Source organism: Balaenoptera borealis (assembly GCF_965194805.1).
Source record: "Balaenoptera borealis genome assembly, chromosome: 12".
In the NCBI taxonomy this organism is placed as follows: Eukaryota; Metazoa; Chordata; class Mammalia; order Artiodactyla; family Balaenopteridae; genus Balaenoptera; species Balaenoptera borealis.
This window is the reverse complement of record NC_138869.1, coordinates 95,797,547-95,815,979: the sequence shown is the minus strand read 5'-3', so window position 1 is coordinate 95,815,979 and position 18,433 is coordinate 95,797,547. Positions and strand designations below refer to the sequence as shown.

At 34.5% G+C, this 18,433-nt stretch overlaps 1 protein-coding gene across 2 annotated transcripts in view; it reads right to left on the bottom strand.

Annotated features, from left to right (window-relative positions):
• NUP153 (nucleoporin 153) overlaps nucleotides 1-18,433 on the bottom strand; it is a 74,703-nt gene that overhangs the window by 32,678 nt on the left and 23,592 nt on the right. For both annotated transcript variants that reach the window (XM_082346313.1, XM_082346314.1), the window contains exons 3-11: nucleotides 12,428-12,676; nucleotides 12,149-12,288; nucleotides 11,939-12,067; nucleotides 6,193-6,309; nucleotides 6,062-6,106; nucleotides 5,897-5,953; nucleotides 3,621-3,767; nucleotides 707-759; nucleotides 323-449 (exon numbers count right to left, since the gene is read on the bottom strand). In XM_082346313.1, the coding sequence (XP_082202439.1) occupies nucleotides 323-449; nucleotides 707-759; nucleotides 3,621-3,767; nucleotides 5,897-5,953; nucleotides 6,062-6,106; nucleotides 6,193-6,309; nucleotides 11,939-12,067; nucleotides 12,149-12,288; nucleotides 12,428-12,676 (1,064 nt within the window). The remainder of the gene's footprint in view (nucleotides 1-322; nucleotides 450-706; nucleotides 760-3,620; nucleotides 3,768-5,896; nucleotides 5,954-6,061; nucleotides 6,107-6,192; nucleotides 6,310-11,938; nucleotides 12,068-12,148; nucleotides 12,289-12,427; nucleotides 12,677-18,433) is intronic.

The window sequence follows — 18,433 nt, the reverse complement described above, 5'->3', positions numbered from 1 at the left end:
CCACAATGAGAAGCCAGCACACTGCAATGAAGAGTAGCCCTTGCTCACCGCAACTAGAGAAAGCCTGCGCAGCAACGAAGACCCAACGCAGCCAAAAATTATAAAAAAAAAAAAAAAAGCCTGACAGCTTAACACACACACACACACACACACACTTTTAAGGAACTGTTTCAATGGCAGATTATTCTTGTGCTGGGTCTCCCCAAATCCCACCCCTCCAGGGGACCTCCAGGTCTCCCCCTCACCACCACACCAAAGCTTTTAATAATAAACTTCAAGGTATTACAATGCTTCAGAACACATGTTAAGAGTACAACCCTACCTCCTCCTCTTGAGGTTCAGATGCCACAAAGCGCGTCCTCTCTCGCCTCATCTTCCCACCTCCACCACCTACTCCAGAAGACAAACCATTGGCTGCAGACACACTGAAATCTGGGTAAGAAAAGCCGCTAGGCAAAGAAAAAGAAAATTAAAACCAATGATGTATTACTCTGGTCCATAACTTGTTAACTAATTGAACACCGAAAAATTAGAACGGGTAACAACTGAGAAAATAAATGTTCAGCTGAATGTGATTTTAAAAGCTGACAGATGTGTGTGTGGTTTCTATTTTTTTAACCTTCTTAATCTTCAAAAAGGCAGATACAAATCAAATACAGACCTTACAAATGAGTATAAAGAAGCTTCACTATAAAGATGACATTACCTTTCTCGTTGTTCTCTATTTTGTCCTGGTGTCATATTTTTTTCATATCCAGTCTAGAAAAGAATAAACACAATGTATTTACAAGCTTGCTTATTTAATTTTCTTAACACCACCCTTCTATCTGTGAATTTTAATATTTGGAATCAGGAATTTGATGATTTTTTAGTTAATGAATCCTAAAATCTGCAACCTATATCCTGTCTCCTGAATGATGACCAAGAGCTACAGTGTGATTAGACACATAAACTGTCACTAAGCACAACTGTCCTTTCAACAAAACAGCAGTGTACAAATTTAATACACTTACCAACCACAAAAATACTTTTACTTATCTCTCATTAAGGCCTATTAAATGTGCAATCAAATTTACAAGCATATTCCTTTTGAAGTGATTCTCTGCACCTTAAGAGTTCCTCCATCTAAAGGAATCAGGGTTCCTTGGAGAAATGGCTGATTACAGGGCTGGGGCTGAAAACTCACAAGATGAGCCTGGGTTGTTTTACAGTATCAAAAAGAAACTAAGGGCTTGAAAAATGATGGGGAAATATTAAAAGGACACACAGGAGCCAGTTCAAAGGCCAAATATGGGACAATATGAGCATCAAGATAAATAATGCTAATAAAAGATTATAATCTTATGAAATATAAGAATTCACGCTGACTTAAATAGGGAAATACACACAAAAAAAGAGAAAAGAAAACTTCCTACAGTAGAAAGCCAACTTCATAAAGGTAGAAGAAATAGTGTAATTAGAAAACCACCATTTGGCATCTACAAATAATAGATTCAGGCAAATATCATCAATAATGCTAACACTGGTGGGTGAAAAAGATATTTATCCTCTCAAAGATATCTTATTAATTACGAAAGGTAAAACAGTAACTTCACAGTGAAGAAATCCCACTGACGCCACCTTAACTAGTTATCACAGTGTCAGGAGTGGGACCAGCTGGTAGAGCGTGCCTCCTAATACGACACAGTGAGAAGAGTTCAGACTCTATTCTGTGGTATTACTACCAAAAGTACCACACCGGAGTCTAATCATGAGGAGACGTCGAACACGCAGCTTACTTTACTCTTCAGAACTATCAATGTTATGAAATACCAAAAAACAAGCAAATAAAAAAACCCTAAAAACCTGTTCTAGACTAAAGGAGATAAAGAGATATGACAACTAAGTGCAAGACATGATCTTGCATTTTCTTTCTTTCGGGACAACTGGCATCTAAATAAAATCTGTAAATAATAGTACTGTACCGATATCAACTTTCTTTCTGGTTTGGGTAATTGTTCTGCAGTTATGTGAGGGAACTCCTTGTTTGTAGAAAACACAGAAAAACATGAAGGAAATGTAGTAAAATGTGGAGTTCTTAAGATTTTTCTTGCAAGTCCAAAATTATGTTCAAATCATTTTTTTAAAGTTTGATAAAGCAAATATGAAAAAATGTTAAAGATTGGTGAGTCAAGTTAAAGGAAATGGGTAAATATTGTACTATTCTTTCAACTTTAGTTTGAATATTTTCAAGAAATTGAGTTGTTACAAAGATTGAATGAAATTAAACATAAACAAAGGCACAAATAGGAAGATGTTATGTAAATACAAAAAAATGCACTTTAGTTAAATGACACAGGAAAACAGACAAACCCAGGATATGAGACACATCATATAAGACAACTGACCTGGCCTTTTCAAATACCAATGTGCCTAACAATTCTACTCCAAGCTATAAGACCCAAGAGAAATGAATACCTATGTCCACAAAAAAACTTGCACACAAAAGTTCACAGCAGTATTTATTCATTACAGTTAAAAAGTGAAAACAACCTAAATGTCCCTCAACTGATGAATGGATAAATGTGGTATATCCAAACAATGAAATATTATTCAGCCATAAAAAAGGACTGAAGTTCTAATATATGATGTGAACCTCAAAAACATAAGTGAAATAAGCCAAACACCAAGGACCACTTATTTTAAGATTTCATTTATATGACATGTCCAGATAAGCAAGCCTATAGAGAGTGGTTGCCTAGGGCTTGAGGGGTTAGAGGTGGAGAGTGACCACTAATGGATGTGAGATTTGGGGGAGGGGGAGGGGATGGTGATGAAAATGTTCTAAAGTTGACTGTACTGGTAGATGAACAACTGTGAATATACTAAAACCACTGAACTGTAAACTTTAAATAAATAGGTGAATGGCAAGGTATATGAATTATATCTCAATAAGGAAGTTATTTAAAAACAAAAACAATGTGGTGAGCATGAAGATTTGAGGTCTAGAAAGACAAAACCAAAAGTAATATGTGAAACCTGTTTGGATTCTGGCTCAAAAAAGTAGCCATAGGGAATTAATTCCCTTGCAGTCCAGTGGTTAGGACTCTTGTGCTTTCACTGCCTGGGCCCTGGGTTCAATCTCTGGTTGGGGAACTAAGATTCCACAAGATGCACGGCATGGTAAACAAAAACAAAAACAAAAAAACGCAAACAGCTATAAATAACATATGAATATTAACTAGATATTAGATAATATTAGGAAGGAACTGACAGTAATTTGCTTAGACATGACAACATAGGAGATCTATACCAAAGCAGTTTGGGGTGAACAGTCATGGTGTCTAAAATTTATTTTCAAATAGTTCAACAACATAAACAAAACACACAAATAAAGCTAGTTTGGCAAAATTATTTAATCTAAACAATGAATATATACTAGTGTTTACTAGTAAACACTAATTTAGGATTTGACCAAGGTGCCAACTATTTAAAGCCATACCAATTCGTAATCATCACTAATTCACAAACTTTACGCATTATCTAGTTGCTAGACTGCAACAGTAGGTTACTGGTACTTTATTTATTCTTACTCATTTTAATCAATATTCAAAGACTAGTGAAAATAAACACATACTCACACTGTGCTTTTTATCTATTCTTTGATTAGTCTTCCTTAATTCACCAGAAGGGGTCAGAGATGGTTTAAAATAAACAGTTCGATTTGCTGCTACGGAAACTGGCTTTGGGGTCATGAGTCTCTGAACAGGGGGGTGTTGAGAGTCCACCTTACACACAGGCAGAAATCAAAAGACAAACTTTTATTTTCATTTATCAGCGATGCATATCTAAAAATTATTTGACAATAGCTAATGTAACCCAGAAACTATGAGTACTTCCTAGAGAAATACCCAGTGGGTGCCAACAAATACTAGGAGGAAAAACTGAAAGTAAAGAACCAAGGGTGTGTGTGTGTATTTATATTATTAATTTATGTATGTACTTATTTATTTAGACATATACCTACATATACACATATAATTTCAAAACAGTTTCACAGACTATTTTATTCTAGACTTAATGACTTTTCACACACGTGACACACACAAAATGGAAACGATTGCAGAGTATTTTGAATAATCTAAGCTTTTACAGGATGAATTTCAAACATATGAACCAAAACTGATTCTGCCACATTTTCCCCAAATTACTATCTACATTCTCTTTTTTTTTAAACTAGCTATGAAAATATTTTAATTGCTAAAAAATGAGCAAATCTCTCTCCAAGTAAATTTTCTTCCATTGTTATTTAAAAACCAAATCAAAAGTCGTACAATTTAAGTCCAATTAGTAAAGCACTGTGAAGAATTCCAAATCTTAAGATGAACTGGCTTCATTATCTAAGTACACAAGTGTTTTGTCAACATTCTTTTGGTACACTGAAAACACAGTAAAAATCCTGTTGGTGCAAGACGACTATAAAGCCAAGAGCTTCTACTCTGTCCAAAAACTGTAATACTATGAATACAGTCCTTTCACCCAGCAGCAGCTGTGAACAGCATTGGTTTCCAGGGCAAAGCCTCTGTATAGTTACTAGCTCTTCCCTAAATCCTCATCACAAATGTAATCCTATAATTCAATGAGCAAGTCTATTTTGTAGACTGTTCTGATTACAACCGTAAAACCTTAACTACAATACTGTATTCTGGTCTTCATACTTCCTAGCACCCATTACCAAAATTTTATTGATACTATACTCAACCATTAATAAAATTTTTATTGATGAGAACTTCTCTTATGGCACAATTTTTAAATTTTACTTCTTTTTAAGCAATCTGATATAAGTGAGTCTGAGAAAAGCAGCTAATGGCTTAAATTAATCCCATCACAGCAGCCAATAATGAATTCTCTCTTGCCTTATTACAAATGTCTGGGTACTACGGAAAATTGAGAAGCAATGCTATCCCAAGAAAAAACTCAATTAAGCTTTCAGAATTTCAGTAACAATAATTATAATTTACCAATATCTTGAATATAGTTCCCACAATTAATTCAGAGATTTATGATAATTTTAGTCAACTACTGCTGGGGGAACTTGGTATCATAATAAATGCTTTCACAAGTAATGATCTGGGAATCTGCTTCCCCTGAAGGATATTTAACTAGCCACAAATATAACTGACAAAAAATATACCTCTTTAACTCTAACTATTAAGCATTTTTTTTCCCCCACAGTAACCTCCAAAGCTAATTTTAACCAAATAGAATACACTAAAAAAGGTTATCAATGTATAATCTATATTATATTTTTTATTAGCTCTGCTATCTTGGAACAGTACATTGGCTGACTGATGGAAGATATGCCAACTAGAAATCCCATCACACATAACAAATTTGACATAATGTTTGTTTATGAGGAAACAAACATAATGTTTGTAAGAGTCACTCATAAAGACTGACAGGAATATATAAAATAGATAACTAATAAGAACCTACTGTATAGCACAGGGAACTCTATACTCTGTAATGGCCTATATGGGAAAAGAATCTGAAAAATGAGTGGACATATGTATAACTGATTCACTTTGCTATACACCTGAAACTAACAAAACATTGTAAATCACCTATACCCCCCAAAAAATTTTTTTAAATAATAAAGTTAAAAAAAAAAAAAAAGACTGCCAGGATACTGAAGATGGAAATGCCAAATAACCAAGAAATATTCACAGAGCATCTACTACATATACAGCATGTGGTAAGGCCCTCACAAGAGGCTACAATGTCCAAGTAAAAAAATCTATTTTTTCAAACATGTTCCCTAATGACCATCAACTAAAGTCAATTTGTATATTTGCCAACTTAAAAATAAATACAACAAAACTGCCAATACCTTAAATAAATGCTAAAGAAGTCTTACCTTTTCCCTTCTGGCCTGAAAATCTGTGGTGGTATCTATCCCACTCCTATCAAGAGGCTGAAAAAATAAAACACTATTAGAATAGATGAGAAACTTTGAAAAAATATGACTCTCATACCAATATATAAAAATATATCTCCTAAAAAGATTTAAAAGTCAACTTACGGAATTCAGAGGAGAAGAAAAAACAGATGGAATTCTTTTTGCATCCTGTTAATGTTGAAATAACAAAATTAAGATTTTTCACTAAACTCAAATTCTGTTACACTCCTGAATTTGTGATTTAAAAAATTTACCACTAGAGGGCTTGACATCTTCTCTAAAGACTGCAATATCCTCCGAGCTGCTGAACTAGTCACACCATAGGATTGTGCGTTGAGTTGCTTAGCTTTCATCTGTCTTCTGACTGGTACCTATAATGTAAGCCTTGAGTTATTTGTTGGAACCATAAACTCTAAAGCACATATTTCAGGCAATGAAAATATTTACAAAATAGAATGAATGTGAGAAGTGAAATAGGATTAACTGTTAACAGCAACTTATCCCTGGGTGGTATCATTAAGCTCATGTTCAACGTTTTTTCTTTATGCCTTTCTTGAAAATTCAATTCTCTGAGAAATTACTTTTACAATCAGATAAAAATGATAAGATAGCGCACGCTACTCTAAAGACCTGTCAGCTATGTTAAATGTGAAAAATGAGACAACTGGTAAAAAGTTATAGTATCACCTGGATCAATTTATCCCTGATATTTAAATCAAAGAACACTAATGAGAACTGCATTAGTATTAATTATTTTTGGTATTAAATAACTTCTAACTATAGTAACATCCAAGATAGCTAAACAAGACTGTAAACTTTTATTGAAATGGAAATTAAAATTTTTAAACTGACTTGTTTCTCAAATTTTAAGGAAAATTTTAAATACTCAGGCTATTTCTTAATAAATGACTTTTAAACGTTAAAATTGGAGTTAAGGAAAAATCCTTATAAAGAATAGACATGTACCCTTTAACACACAAGCAATGTTTACAAATTCTAATAGAAACACTTCCTTTTGTCATGAACGCATTATAACATTCCAATAGCCAAGTGACTACCACAAAACATCCAAGTGACTACCACAAATGTAGTCTGGAAATGCTTAATATAAAAAAAGATATATGCTCACAATCAAAATATAACTCAGTTTCTGTAAATAGCTCATAATATCTGAAAAATTGAATCATAATAACTACTTTAAATAAGTTTCTCTATCTGATACCAATATTCATTTTATTTTCAGAGTAGCTGCAATATTCTATGTTAGTTTTATTAAGAACTTGGTGCACTGTTTAGGATTGCTGTTCAGGCCAGAGGCTTTGGCAAACATGAGGCAACATTAAAATCCTCGGGGAAAACATGACAGTCTGTCATTGGATTCTGCTGGTCACTGGCCTCTCAGGGCCTCAACTCACAAATCAATAAAATGGAACTGAATTAGAGAATCTTTAATATACCTCCCAGCTCTAACACCCTAGGAAAGGAATAGGAAATAGATTTAACCCCAAATATCAATGATGAACAGTTGGAAGCTCATGCTGACAAGGATTCTAAGGGTATGTCAGGACTCAGCATTAAAAAGTATAGGATTTGATACAAGAAACAGAGGAGGAAGTAGCAGAAATATGCTCTGACTTGGGCTATTCCATCAATCACAGGCATGCTTCATCTTATCTTCTAATACACGCTGAACTATTTTAACTGTAAAAATTTTGTGAAAAAGAGTAATATGATCCAGTTTAAGCTCTAGAAAAAACTCCCTGTGTAACTCCAACATCCAGTTAACACTTTAAGTAACAAAATATTGCCCTTCATGAAGAACACACTCAGAAATAAGACTCATAATTACTGTTAATTACATATAGAAGCATCCTCTAACTTAGGAAAGAAACTACTCCTAAGGACAAGACACAATCTTCATATATACTTGCTTCTGTGTCACTTCCATATCATGGATTGTCATCTTCAAATGGATCTCCCTCTCCAAAAGCCTACCAAAAGCCTACAGGCTTAAAGTATTATTACACCTCCATCTTTAAAAGGTCAAAACCTGTAATGTAAGCACCATGACAACATACACATGAAACCGGATTTTTATGATCAAGTAACTCTTGGGACAAAGCACAGAATGATGCAATTTACCTTAAATTTATGTTTTTAAAAAATTTATCAATTTCCAATTGTTCTGTTAATATATGTATGTAAATACAGCTGATTTTGTATGTTGACCTTTATTCTGTGACCTTGCTAAACTCATTTGTAAGTTCTGACAACTTTTTTTTGGCGTTTCTTAAGGTTTTCTATGTAGATAAGCACGTTGTCTACGAATAGGAGTCATTTTTACTTCTTCCTTTCTAATCAGGGTGCCTTGTATTTCTGTATTCTTGCTTTGGCTAGGACTTGCAGCACAACACTGATCAGTAGCGGTGATAGCAGACATCCTTGTTCTCTTCCTGATCTTAGGAAGAAAATACTAAGCTTTCACGATGAGTATGATGCTAGCCGAAGATTTTCCGTAGATAAAATTTATCAGGTTGAGTAGCTTCCCGTCTATTCCTAGGTCGCTGAAAATTTTTATCATGAATGGATGTTCGATTTTGTCAAACGTGTTTTATGTATCTGTGGAGATGTTCATTTTTTATTCTTTAGCTTGTTTCCATGGTAGATCACATTAATTTTCAAATGTTGAGCAAACCTTGCATTCCCAGGATAAACCCCACTTGATCATAATGTAGTATCCTTTTTATATATACTGGGTGCAATTTGCAAATATCTGTTGAAAAGGCTTGTGTAGGTAATTCATGAGAAATACTGGTTTGTAGAGTTCTTGTAATGTCTTTGTCCAGTTTAATATCAGGGTAATGTTGGCCTCATAAATGTGTTGGGAAGTATGCCTTCCTATTGTATGGAAAAGGTTGTATAAAATTGGTTTTATTTTTTTCTTAAATGTTTGGTAGAATTTGCCACGGAAGCTATCGGGCTTGAAGTTCTCTTTGGTGGAAAGTACTTTAACTATGAATTCAATTTACTGAATAGACTATTCGGGCTATTTATTGTTGACTAATACCAAATAACATAAAATACTTAGGTATTCATCCAACAAAATATGTGCAAGGTCTGTGTGATGAATACTACAAAACACTGATGAAAGAAATAAAAAGACCTATATAATGGAGACATACTGTGTTCACTGATTGGAAGACTCAATTTTGTTAAGATGTATATTCTCCTCAAACTGATCTTTAGATTCAATGCAATCACAATCAGAATCCCAGCAGATTTGTGGAAACTGATAAGGTAATTCTAAAATTATGAAAAAGTAAAGGAACTAGGAAAGCCAAAACAATCTTGGGCGGGGGCAGGGGGGTTTGGAAGACTCAGATTACTTGATTTCAAGACTTAATATAAAGATATAGTAATCAAGACAAAAGGATAGTGTTGACAAAAGATAGATATATATATATACAGATACATGCATATATATATATATATATATATATATATATACACACATATATATATGTGCACGTGCACACACACACACACACACACACACATCAATGGAAAAGAACAGAAAGTCCAGAAAGAGCCACATATATGGTCAACTGATTTTCATAAAAGGTGCAAAGGCAATTCAATGGAGAAAGTACAGTCTTATCAACAAATAGGACTAGAAAAAATGAAAATCCATATGTTAAAAAAATGAATCTTGATCCACATCTCATACCACACACAAAAATTTTACCTCAAAATGAATCAAAGATCTAAATTAAAACCTAAAACTATAAAGCTTCTAAAAGAAAACAGAAGAAAGTCTCTGTGACCTTGGGTTAGGCAAAAATTTCTTAGATATGACACCAAAAGCACGAACCATAAAAGGAAGAAAAAACGATACGCTGAATGTCATCAAAAGTAAAAACTTCTCTTGACAAGATATTGTTAAGCCAAGCCAGAGAATGGGAGAAAATATTTGCAAAACATATATCTAATAAAGGACTTACATCTTGAATAATGAACTCTCAAAACTCACTAATAAGAAAAAAAAATTTTTTTAAATGGGCAAAAGGGACAGACAAAATAGGTGAAGGGGGTTAATAGGTGTACACGTCAGCTATAAAATAAATAAGTCACAGGGATGTAATGTACACACAGGGAATATAGTCAGTAATAATTTAACAACTTTGTATGGTGATGGATGGTAACTGGTCTTAATACAGTTGTTTCAAAATGTATACAAATATCAAATCACTATGTTACACATCTAAAACTAATATTCTATATTAATTATAACTCAGTGAAAAATGTTTTTAGATTTTTTTTTAATGAGCAGTAAGATTTGAACAGGTACTTCACCTAAGATATACTGATGGTAAATAAGCACATGAAAAGATGCCCAACATCATTAGTCATTAGGGAAATGCAAAACCACAGTGAGTTGGAGTTATCACTACATGCCTATTAGAATGCCTGAAATAAACAAAACACTGATGATAACAAGTGCTGACCAGAACACACTTATAATACTGGTGAGAATGCAAAGTGGTAGCAGCCACTTTAGAAAACACCTTCGTGGTTTATTATAAAATTAATGTATATTTACCATGTGACTCAGCAGTCCAACTTCTAGGTATTTACCCAAGAGAAATGAAAATTAATGTTTATATAGCAGCTTTATTCACAATGGACAAAAATTAGAAACAACCCAAGCATCCTTTCACTGGTGAGCAGATAAACAATAACTCAGCAATAAAAAGGAACTATTGATATATGCAAATACAGAGACTGATCTTAAATACATTATGCTAAGCAGAATAAGCCACATTCAGAAAACTACATAGTATGTGATTAAATTTATGACATCCTGGGAAAAAACAAAACTACAGGGAAAGAAAACAGATAAGTGGTTGCCAAGAGGCAGAAGTAGGAAGAAGGGCTGACTACAGAGATGCACAAGGTAATATTCTGGGGTGATGGAAATGTTTATTCAGTATTTTGATTGCAGAAGTGGTTACTCAACTGTATGTGTTCAGTTAAAATTCAAATACTGTGGAAAGGGCACATTTTACTACATGTAAATTATACCTCAATTTTTTAAAAAAGGAATTAATCATCCTACTTCCTAAAACACACACACAGGGACTTCCCTGGTGGTGCAGTGGTTAACGATCTGCCTGCTAATGCAGGCGACACAGGTTTGAGCCCTGGTCTGGGAAGATCCCACATGCCACGGAGCAACTAAGCCTGTGCGCCACAACTACAGAGCCTGCACTCTAGAGCCTGCGAGTCACAACTACTGAAGCCCACACGCCTAGAGCCCGTGCTCCGCAACAAGAGAAGCCACCACAATGGGAAGCCCGCGCACCGCAATGAAGAGCAGCCCCCGCTCGCCGCAACTCGAGAAAGCCTGCGCTCAGCAACAAAGACCGAACGCAGCCAAAAAATACATAAATTAAAAAAAAAGAATCCACCTGCCAATGCAGCAGACACAGGTTTGATCCCTGGCTGGGGAAGATTCCACATGCCACAGAGCACCTAAGCCCGTGCACCACAACTACTGAGCCTGCGCTCCAGAGCCCGCAAGCCACAACTACTGAAACCTGCGCACTCTAGGGCCCACATGCCACAACTATTGAGCCTGCGTGCTGCAACTACTGAAGCCCACACCTAGAACCCGTGTTCCGCAACAAGAGAAGCCACCGTAATGAGAAGCCCACACACCGCAACTAGAGAAAGCCCACGCGCAGCAACAAAAACCCAACACAGCCATAAATAAATGAATGAATGAATGAGTGAATGAATGAATAAATCACAAATAATGTATAAAATGTTCCCTTAGGTCTCAAATAATATTAATATAGCCCCTAAATGAAAAGAATGTAATCCAGAGTTCTATCATTTCACCAAAGAATAACTAAACCAAAACTCTATTTGAGTACCAATAGTTACTTATTGATTATAAAAAAAAAAATGGTTACAAATCCTCCTCCTATTCAAACCAACCTGATAGGGTGTGCTTTGTAGTTTAGGCTGTCTTACAGCAGCTGCTGCCCCACCATATGTCGTTTTTCCAGGGTAAAAAGGAGAATCTCCAAGCTGACTTGTTTTAAGAACTGAAGAATTCCCAAGTGACTGCACAAAAACATAATGATAAATTATAAGCAATAAACACTCAAAACTAATGTGGTTAAATCAAATCAAATGAGTACTCACAGGAGAAAGTGTTCCAAAGGCAGACAAGTTGAATGCTGGTTTTTTTGAGCTGGTGGCAGTGTGCTGTGAGAGTGAATGAGAACGTTCAGCCTCTGGGGACCACAGAGGTGGCACTGAAGTGTTCTTTGAAACAGCTATATCTGAAACAAAAATATGCAATGCATAGTAATGCCACTAATTACAAGGCCTATATTTTTATAAATAGAAAATGAAAATGACAACCAAGTTAGAAAAAATTATCCCGTGAAATTTATTTTTACTACCAAAAGCCAAGAATACCTTTATCAGAAGCTCTTGAAGAAAAACCACTGGTGGTTGAGATGTTATCATCATCATGCTGAGAGGTAGAATCTTTAATTTCCTTTACGAGGGAAAATCCAGAACTGCCAATTGGGAATGCCGAAGATGTGGAGGGCTGACAGTGTAACGCAGGAGATTCCAACATGGAGAAATTCAGATGGCTCCGATGAAGAGAAGGCCTTGTTAATACATCCGGATAATTTGAAGCAGTACTAGTTGTTGAGGGTTCTTAAAAGAAAAGCATTAATATTATGAATACTCAACTTAGAAAAAAGCAATACACTGTCAAAACAAAACAGTGTTTGTTTCAAGAAAATATACTGTATAATAAATATAGCTTCAATTCAAAACACTGAAGCCTCCCAAAAGCCCAATTTAAGATATTCTTTAGCCAAACAAAGTTTCAACTAACTGAAATTTACCTAACCTAGTGTCAAAATATACTTCATTATCAAATACACTTCTAAAAGTACAAGGTTCTTGATTTCCCTTGAATTGGTATTATAAAACGTGCTCAATAAGAAAGAAAAAAACAATAAAATCTGCTCATGGAAAAATAAAAGCAAAGAAGCTATATAAGAAAGTCATAAAACAAAAAGGTAAGTCCATCCCTCCAGAAACAACACCTATTAAATTTGTATATCCTCTAATGGAATACTATTCAGTCAATAAAAAAAGAATGAAATTTTGCCATTTTGCATCAACATGGATGGACGTGGAGAGGTATTAGAGAGTATTATGCTTAGTGAAATAAGTCAGCGAATGGCAAACAGTGTATGATATCACTTACATGAGGAATCTAAAAAAATAGAACTAATGAATATTACAAAAAAGAAACAGACTCACAGAGAACAAACTAGTAGTTACCAGTGGAGAGGGAGAGAGAAGTGGGTGGGCACAAGACAGGGGTAGGGATAGTAAGAGATACAAACTACTACATATAAAATGTATAACCTACAAGGACGTATTTATTGTACAGCACAGGGAATACAAGCAATATTTTACAATAACGATAAAGGGAGAATAACCTTTAAAAATTGTGAATCACTATGTTGTACATCTGAAACATATAATACTGTAAATCAATTATATCTCAAAAAAAATGTGTATATCCTCTCATTCTATATGCATACACATTTTCCCTAATCACATAATCATGCTTATGCATTATGTTCTGTGACTTGTTTTTTTTCAGTTATCATATAATTTTGTCTCCACATACAGAGCACATTCCATGTGAAGACCACATTCTATTTTATCAGACTGATTTAGCATAATTATTTATGTAATTGTTTTCTCAATATTCTATCAAACATACAAGCACTTATATTTGCAGACTTTGTATTCTTTTTGGATAAATCCATGGTTCTTTAAATATGTAAAAGAAACATGAGGAGAAATTATTTAAGAAATATGCCTGAGTGACCCACAAAAAATCTGACTCTGTAAGTCTGAAATTGGGCTCATAAAGCAGCCTAAGTAGTGCAAGGTATCCTGAGAATCAATGGATAAACAATAATTTGTGGAACTGCCCTGTCATACTGGATCAGAGTACATACTCACTTTTGCTTATGAGAGATACTGTGGATCCAAAGGTTTTCTGTTAAGCTATACTGCATAAATAGTAAATGACAATGTATATTTCCCCCATGCTCTCCAATACTGGATAATAATAACCTTTTCTGATTTCTGTCAATCTACTGTGTCCAGTGGCATCATTACTATCTGAATTTATTTAAATGACATATTGAGCACCCTTCCCTATTCATTGGTCACTTATATTTCTTCTGTTAAGTGCTCATTGATATAGTTTATCTTGCTAATAAAATTAGTCCAATCTAGTTTCTTTTTGATCAGTAATATTAGTGTGACATGATCTGAAATATCACAACTAATTTTTTTCACTGTTGGTTGAAACCATTATTTTTTTGATGGTGTCCTTTGTAATACAGAAAATAACATGTATTTTAACAGAGACTTCTACCGTTCCAAGACTAAGAAATAAAAAATTTTACTCTCTTCTTTTTGGTAGTATTGCTTTTATTTCAATATAATGTTTAATCTCGACTCCATATGGAATCAGTTATGATGAAGTAGTGAGGGAATGATTTAGCTTCACTGTTTTCCAAATGGTTAGTCTGTTTATATTCTAAAACAATCTTCTTAAGTAAGCCATCTTTTCCTCACTGATCGAGAAGCCACCACTACCACATAGTAAATTCTAAGAGGCCTTCCCCAATGATATATATCTATACCAGTACCATAATGTTTTAAATCCTATAGCTTTGTAACACATTTAATGCCTGTAAAAGTTACTCTGACTTACATCACATTTCCCTTACTCTTTTTCAGGATTTCTCTATTCATTTTCAGGTGTATTTTTAAGAACTTTAGAATCATTTGTCAAGTTTCCAAAAGACTCTCTTCCAGTTAGGCTGGAATAAGTGGGGCCCTAGACTAGCCCTTCTTACTGTAAATAACTATAAAAATGGACAATATATATGCGATAATAACTTTCAGACAACAGAAAACGGACAAGAAGAGCTCACAGTGAGCCCTATCACTACCCAGCTGTCTAGGAACATTTCCAGACCTGGCAAAGAGAGTTGGAGTCAAAGCAAAATACAGTAGGCAGAAATCAGAACTAAGGGCATTGGACAGTAGAAAACTACACAGGAAGGGGCCTCCAGAAGTCTACACAGGAGTGTCCAGAGCGTGGACGGGCTATACATACACAGAGCAAGACCACCTAAGGTTTACCAAATAGCAGCTGCTATGAAATTGAGAAAACAGCTACTAGAAGGTTGATCAGTGCTAGGGAAAAAAAGCAGTGCTGAGGACAGTGAAGTTCCAAGACTGCCAGAATTTAAAGGTCCCATAAACACCTCCTTAAATCCCTGGCATTCAGCTGAGATACCAGAAGAGCTTTCCCTTGAGACTAAGGGCCACGTCCTAGAACAAGACCTGCTGTAAACCCACCTAAAAAGCCACAGAGGAGACAGAGTTTGGAGGCTAAATTCTGCCACTTTAGGGGACTTAACACACACCTTGGATTTTCCACAGATGGACATTAATAAAACATAAAACTATGTAAGAGTTCAAAACGATCATTCAGTAACAACTGCTTTCTGAAACAAGAATCAATACTTCTCAGAGGAAGACAACAGTACCCAGAATCTCCACCCATATTCTACAAAATGATAATTTAGTAAAATATCACTTGAAAAATCACATTTAAAAAAAATGTTTCTATTGTTTCACCATGACACATGATTTCTGGCCTGTGGATGACTGACATATTAAGCAGTGGTTTCCATATTCCAAGTAGAAATAAAGAACAATATATTTTTAAGTTTCAGCAAATGCCTATTTAGTATCTACCTGAAAGAAACAATTTACAACCTCATTTCACCTATTAACATGCTGAATTATATTAACAATTCCCTAATGATTGATTCCTTGCATCCCTACATTAACTGTCCCCAATGAGTAAGAAGAGTCTGCTATTCTTTACTGTGTTGCTTGACTGTATTTGCTACTTGAAATTACTCTGTAATCTTCTTCTATGTATCAATACTATCTTTCTAAAAGTTTGTCTTCAAAAATATTTACCAGCTTAAGCAATGCAAAACAATTCTGGATTATTTAGTTTCAAAGTGCTATTATATATAAAAAAAAAAAGTGCAGACAGAAACACTCAAATAAGACTAGAAGGAAACATCAACATAACAAAAGCCATATATGTGAAAAACTAACAGCTAACATCATACCTAATGGTAAAAGACTGATTTTCCTCCAAGATCAGGAATAAGATAAGAATGCCTGCTTTCCCCACTTCTATTTAACACAGGATTGGAAACTCTAGCTAGAGTAATAAGGCAAGAAAAAGAAACTAAATTCATCCAAATTGGAAGGGAAGAAGTAAAATCATGTTTTCAAATGGTATATCTTATACGCAGAAATCCCTAAATATTCCACCAAAAAGAAGTGTTAGAATAAACAAATTCGGCAAAGTAGAATACAAAATCAACATACAAAAATCAGTTTTGTTTCCATACACTAACAATGAACAATCTAAAAAGTAAAGAAAATGATTCCATTATTAATAGCTTCAAAAAGAATAAAACACTTAGGAATTAACTAAGGAAGGAAGTGAAAGACTTGCATGATGAAAACTACAAAACATTGCTGAAAGAAATTTAAGAAGATGTAAATAAATGGAAAGACATCCCATGTTCTTAGGTTGGAAGACCTAATGTTGTTAAAATGTCAATACTACCCAAAGTGATCTGCAGATTCAATGCAATTCCTTTAAAAAAAACCAATGACTTTTTTTTGACAAAACAGAAAAATCCATCCTAAAATTCCTATGGAATCTCAAGGGACCACTTGTAACCAAGAAAATCTTGAAAAAGAACAACACTGGAGATCTCACACTTCCTGATTTCAAAAACTTATTACAAAACAGTAATCAAAAGTATGCTGCTGGCATAAAGACAGACAGGTAGACCAATGGAAAAGAATAGAGAACCCAGAAATAAACCCTTGCATACATGGTCAAATGATCCTTGACACAGTGCCAAGACCAGTCAATGAATCGGGAAAGGACAGTCTCTTCAACAAATAATTTTGGGAAAACTGGATACCCACAGGCAAAAGAAGGAAACTGGACCCTTATCTTACACTATATACAAAAATAAACACAAACTGTTTTAAAGACCTAACGTAAGACCCCAAACTATAAAACTTATAGGAAAAAAAACAGAGAAAAGCTTCAAGACATTAGTCTTGGCAGTGATTTCTTAGATATGACAGGCAACAAAAGAAAAAAGACATGTGGGACTACATAAAACTTAAAAACTTTTGTGCACTAAGACACAAGAGTAAAAAGGCAACTTACAGAATGGTAGAAAATGTTTGAAAATCATATATATGATAAGGGGTTAATATCTAGAACATATAAAGGACTCCTACAACTCAACAACAATAACAACAAATCAAATAACCTGATTAAAAACTGGGCAAAGGACTTGAAGAGACATTTCTCCAAAGATGATATACAAACAGCCAACAAGCATATGAAAAGATGTTCAGCATCACTAATCATCAGAAAAAGGCAAATCAAAACCACAATGAGATACTTCACACTCAATAGGACAGCTACTATCAGAAACAAAAGAAAGTAATGTTGGCATGGATGTGGAGAAGCTAGAAACCTTGCGCACTGTGGATAGGAAACGTACAATGGGTGCAGCCATTGTGGAAAACAGTATGGTGGTTCCTCAAAAAATTAAAAATAGAATTACCATGTGACCCAGCAATTCCACTTCTGGGTATATATCCAAAAGAACTGAAAGGAGAGTCTCAAAGAGATGTGTACAACCGTGTTCCTAACAGCATTATTCACAAAAGCCAAAGGTGGAAGTAAGGTTAAGTGTCCATCAACAGATAAATAAATAAATGTGGTAAATACATACAGTGAATATTCTTCAGCCTTAAAAAGGAAATAAATTCTGATATATGCTACAATAATGTGAATGAACTTTGAAGACATTCTGCTAAGTGAAATAAGTCAGTCACAAAAGATTAATTACTGTATGATTCTACTCATATGAGGTATGTAGTCAAAGTCATAGGGAAACTACAATGGTGTTTGCCAGGGGCTGGCGGGGGAGGGGGAATGGGGAATTAGAATTTAATGTATATGTAATAATTTCTTATCAAGCTTGCTCAAGTTAAGACAGAAACTGGCTGGAGCTTCGAAATCTACTGGTATTGGCATTTAAACCTATTGGCATCTAAAGATTATCATATTTCAATTTCTCTGCAGTCAGGATTCATACACATATAGGCTGAAATGTTTCTTAGAGTATTAAGTATTCTAATTTTGTAGTATGTTATATCCTAAAAGTGCTTTTTACTTACCATTCTCTCATCCCTACAGCAGTTTATCCTATAGGATAAAAGTGATAGGACAACTTTCTA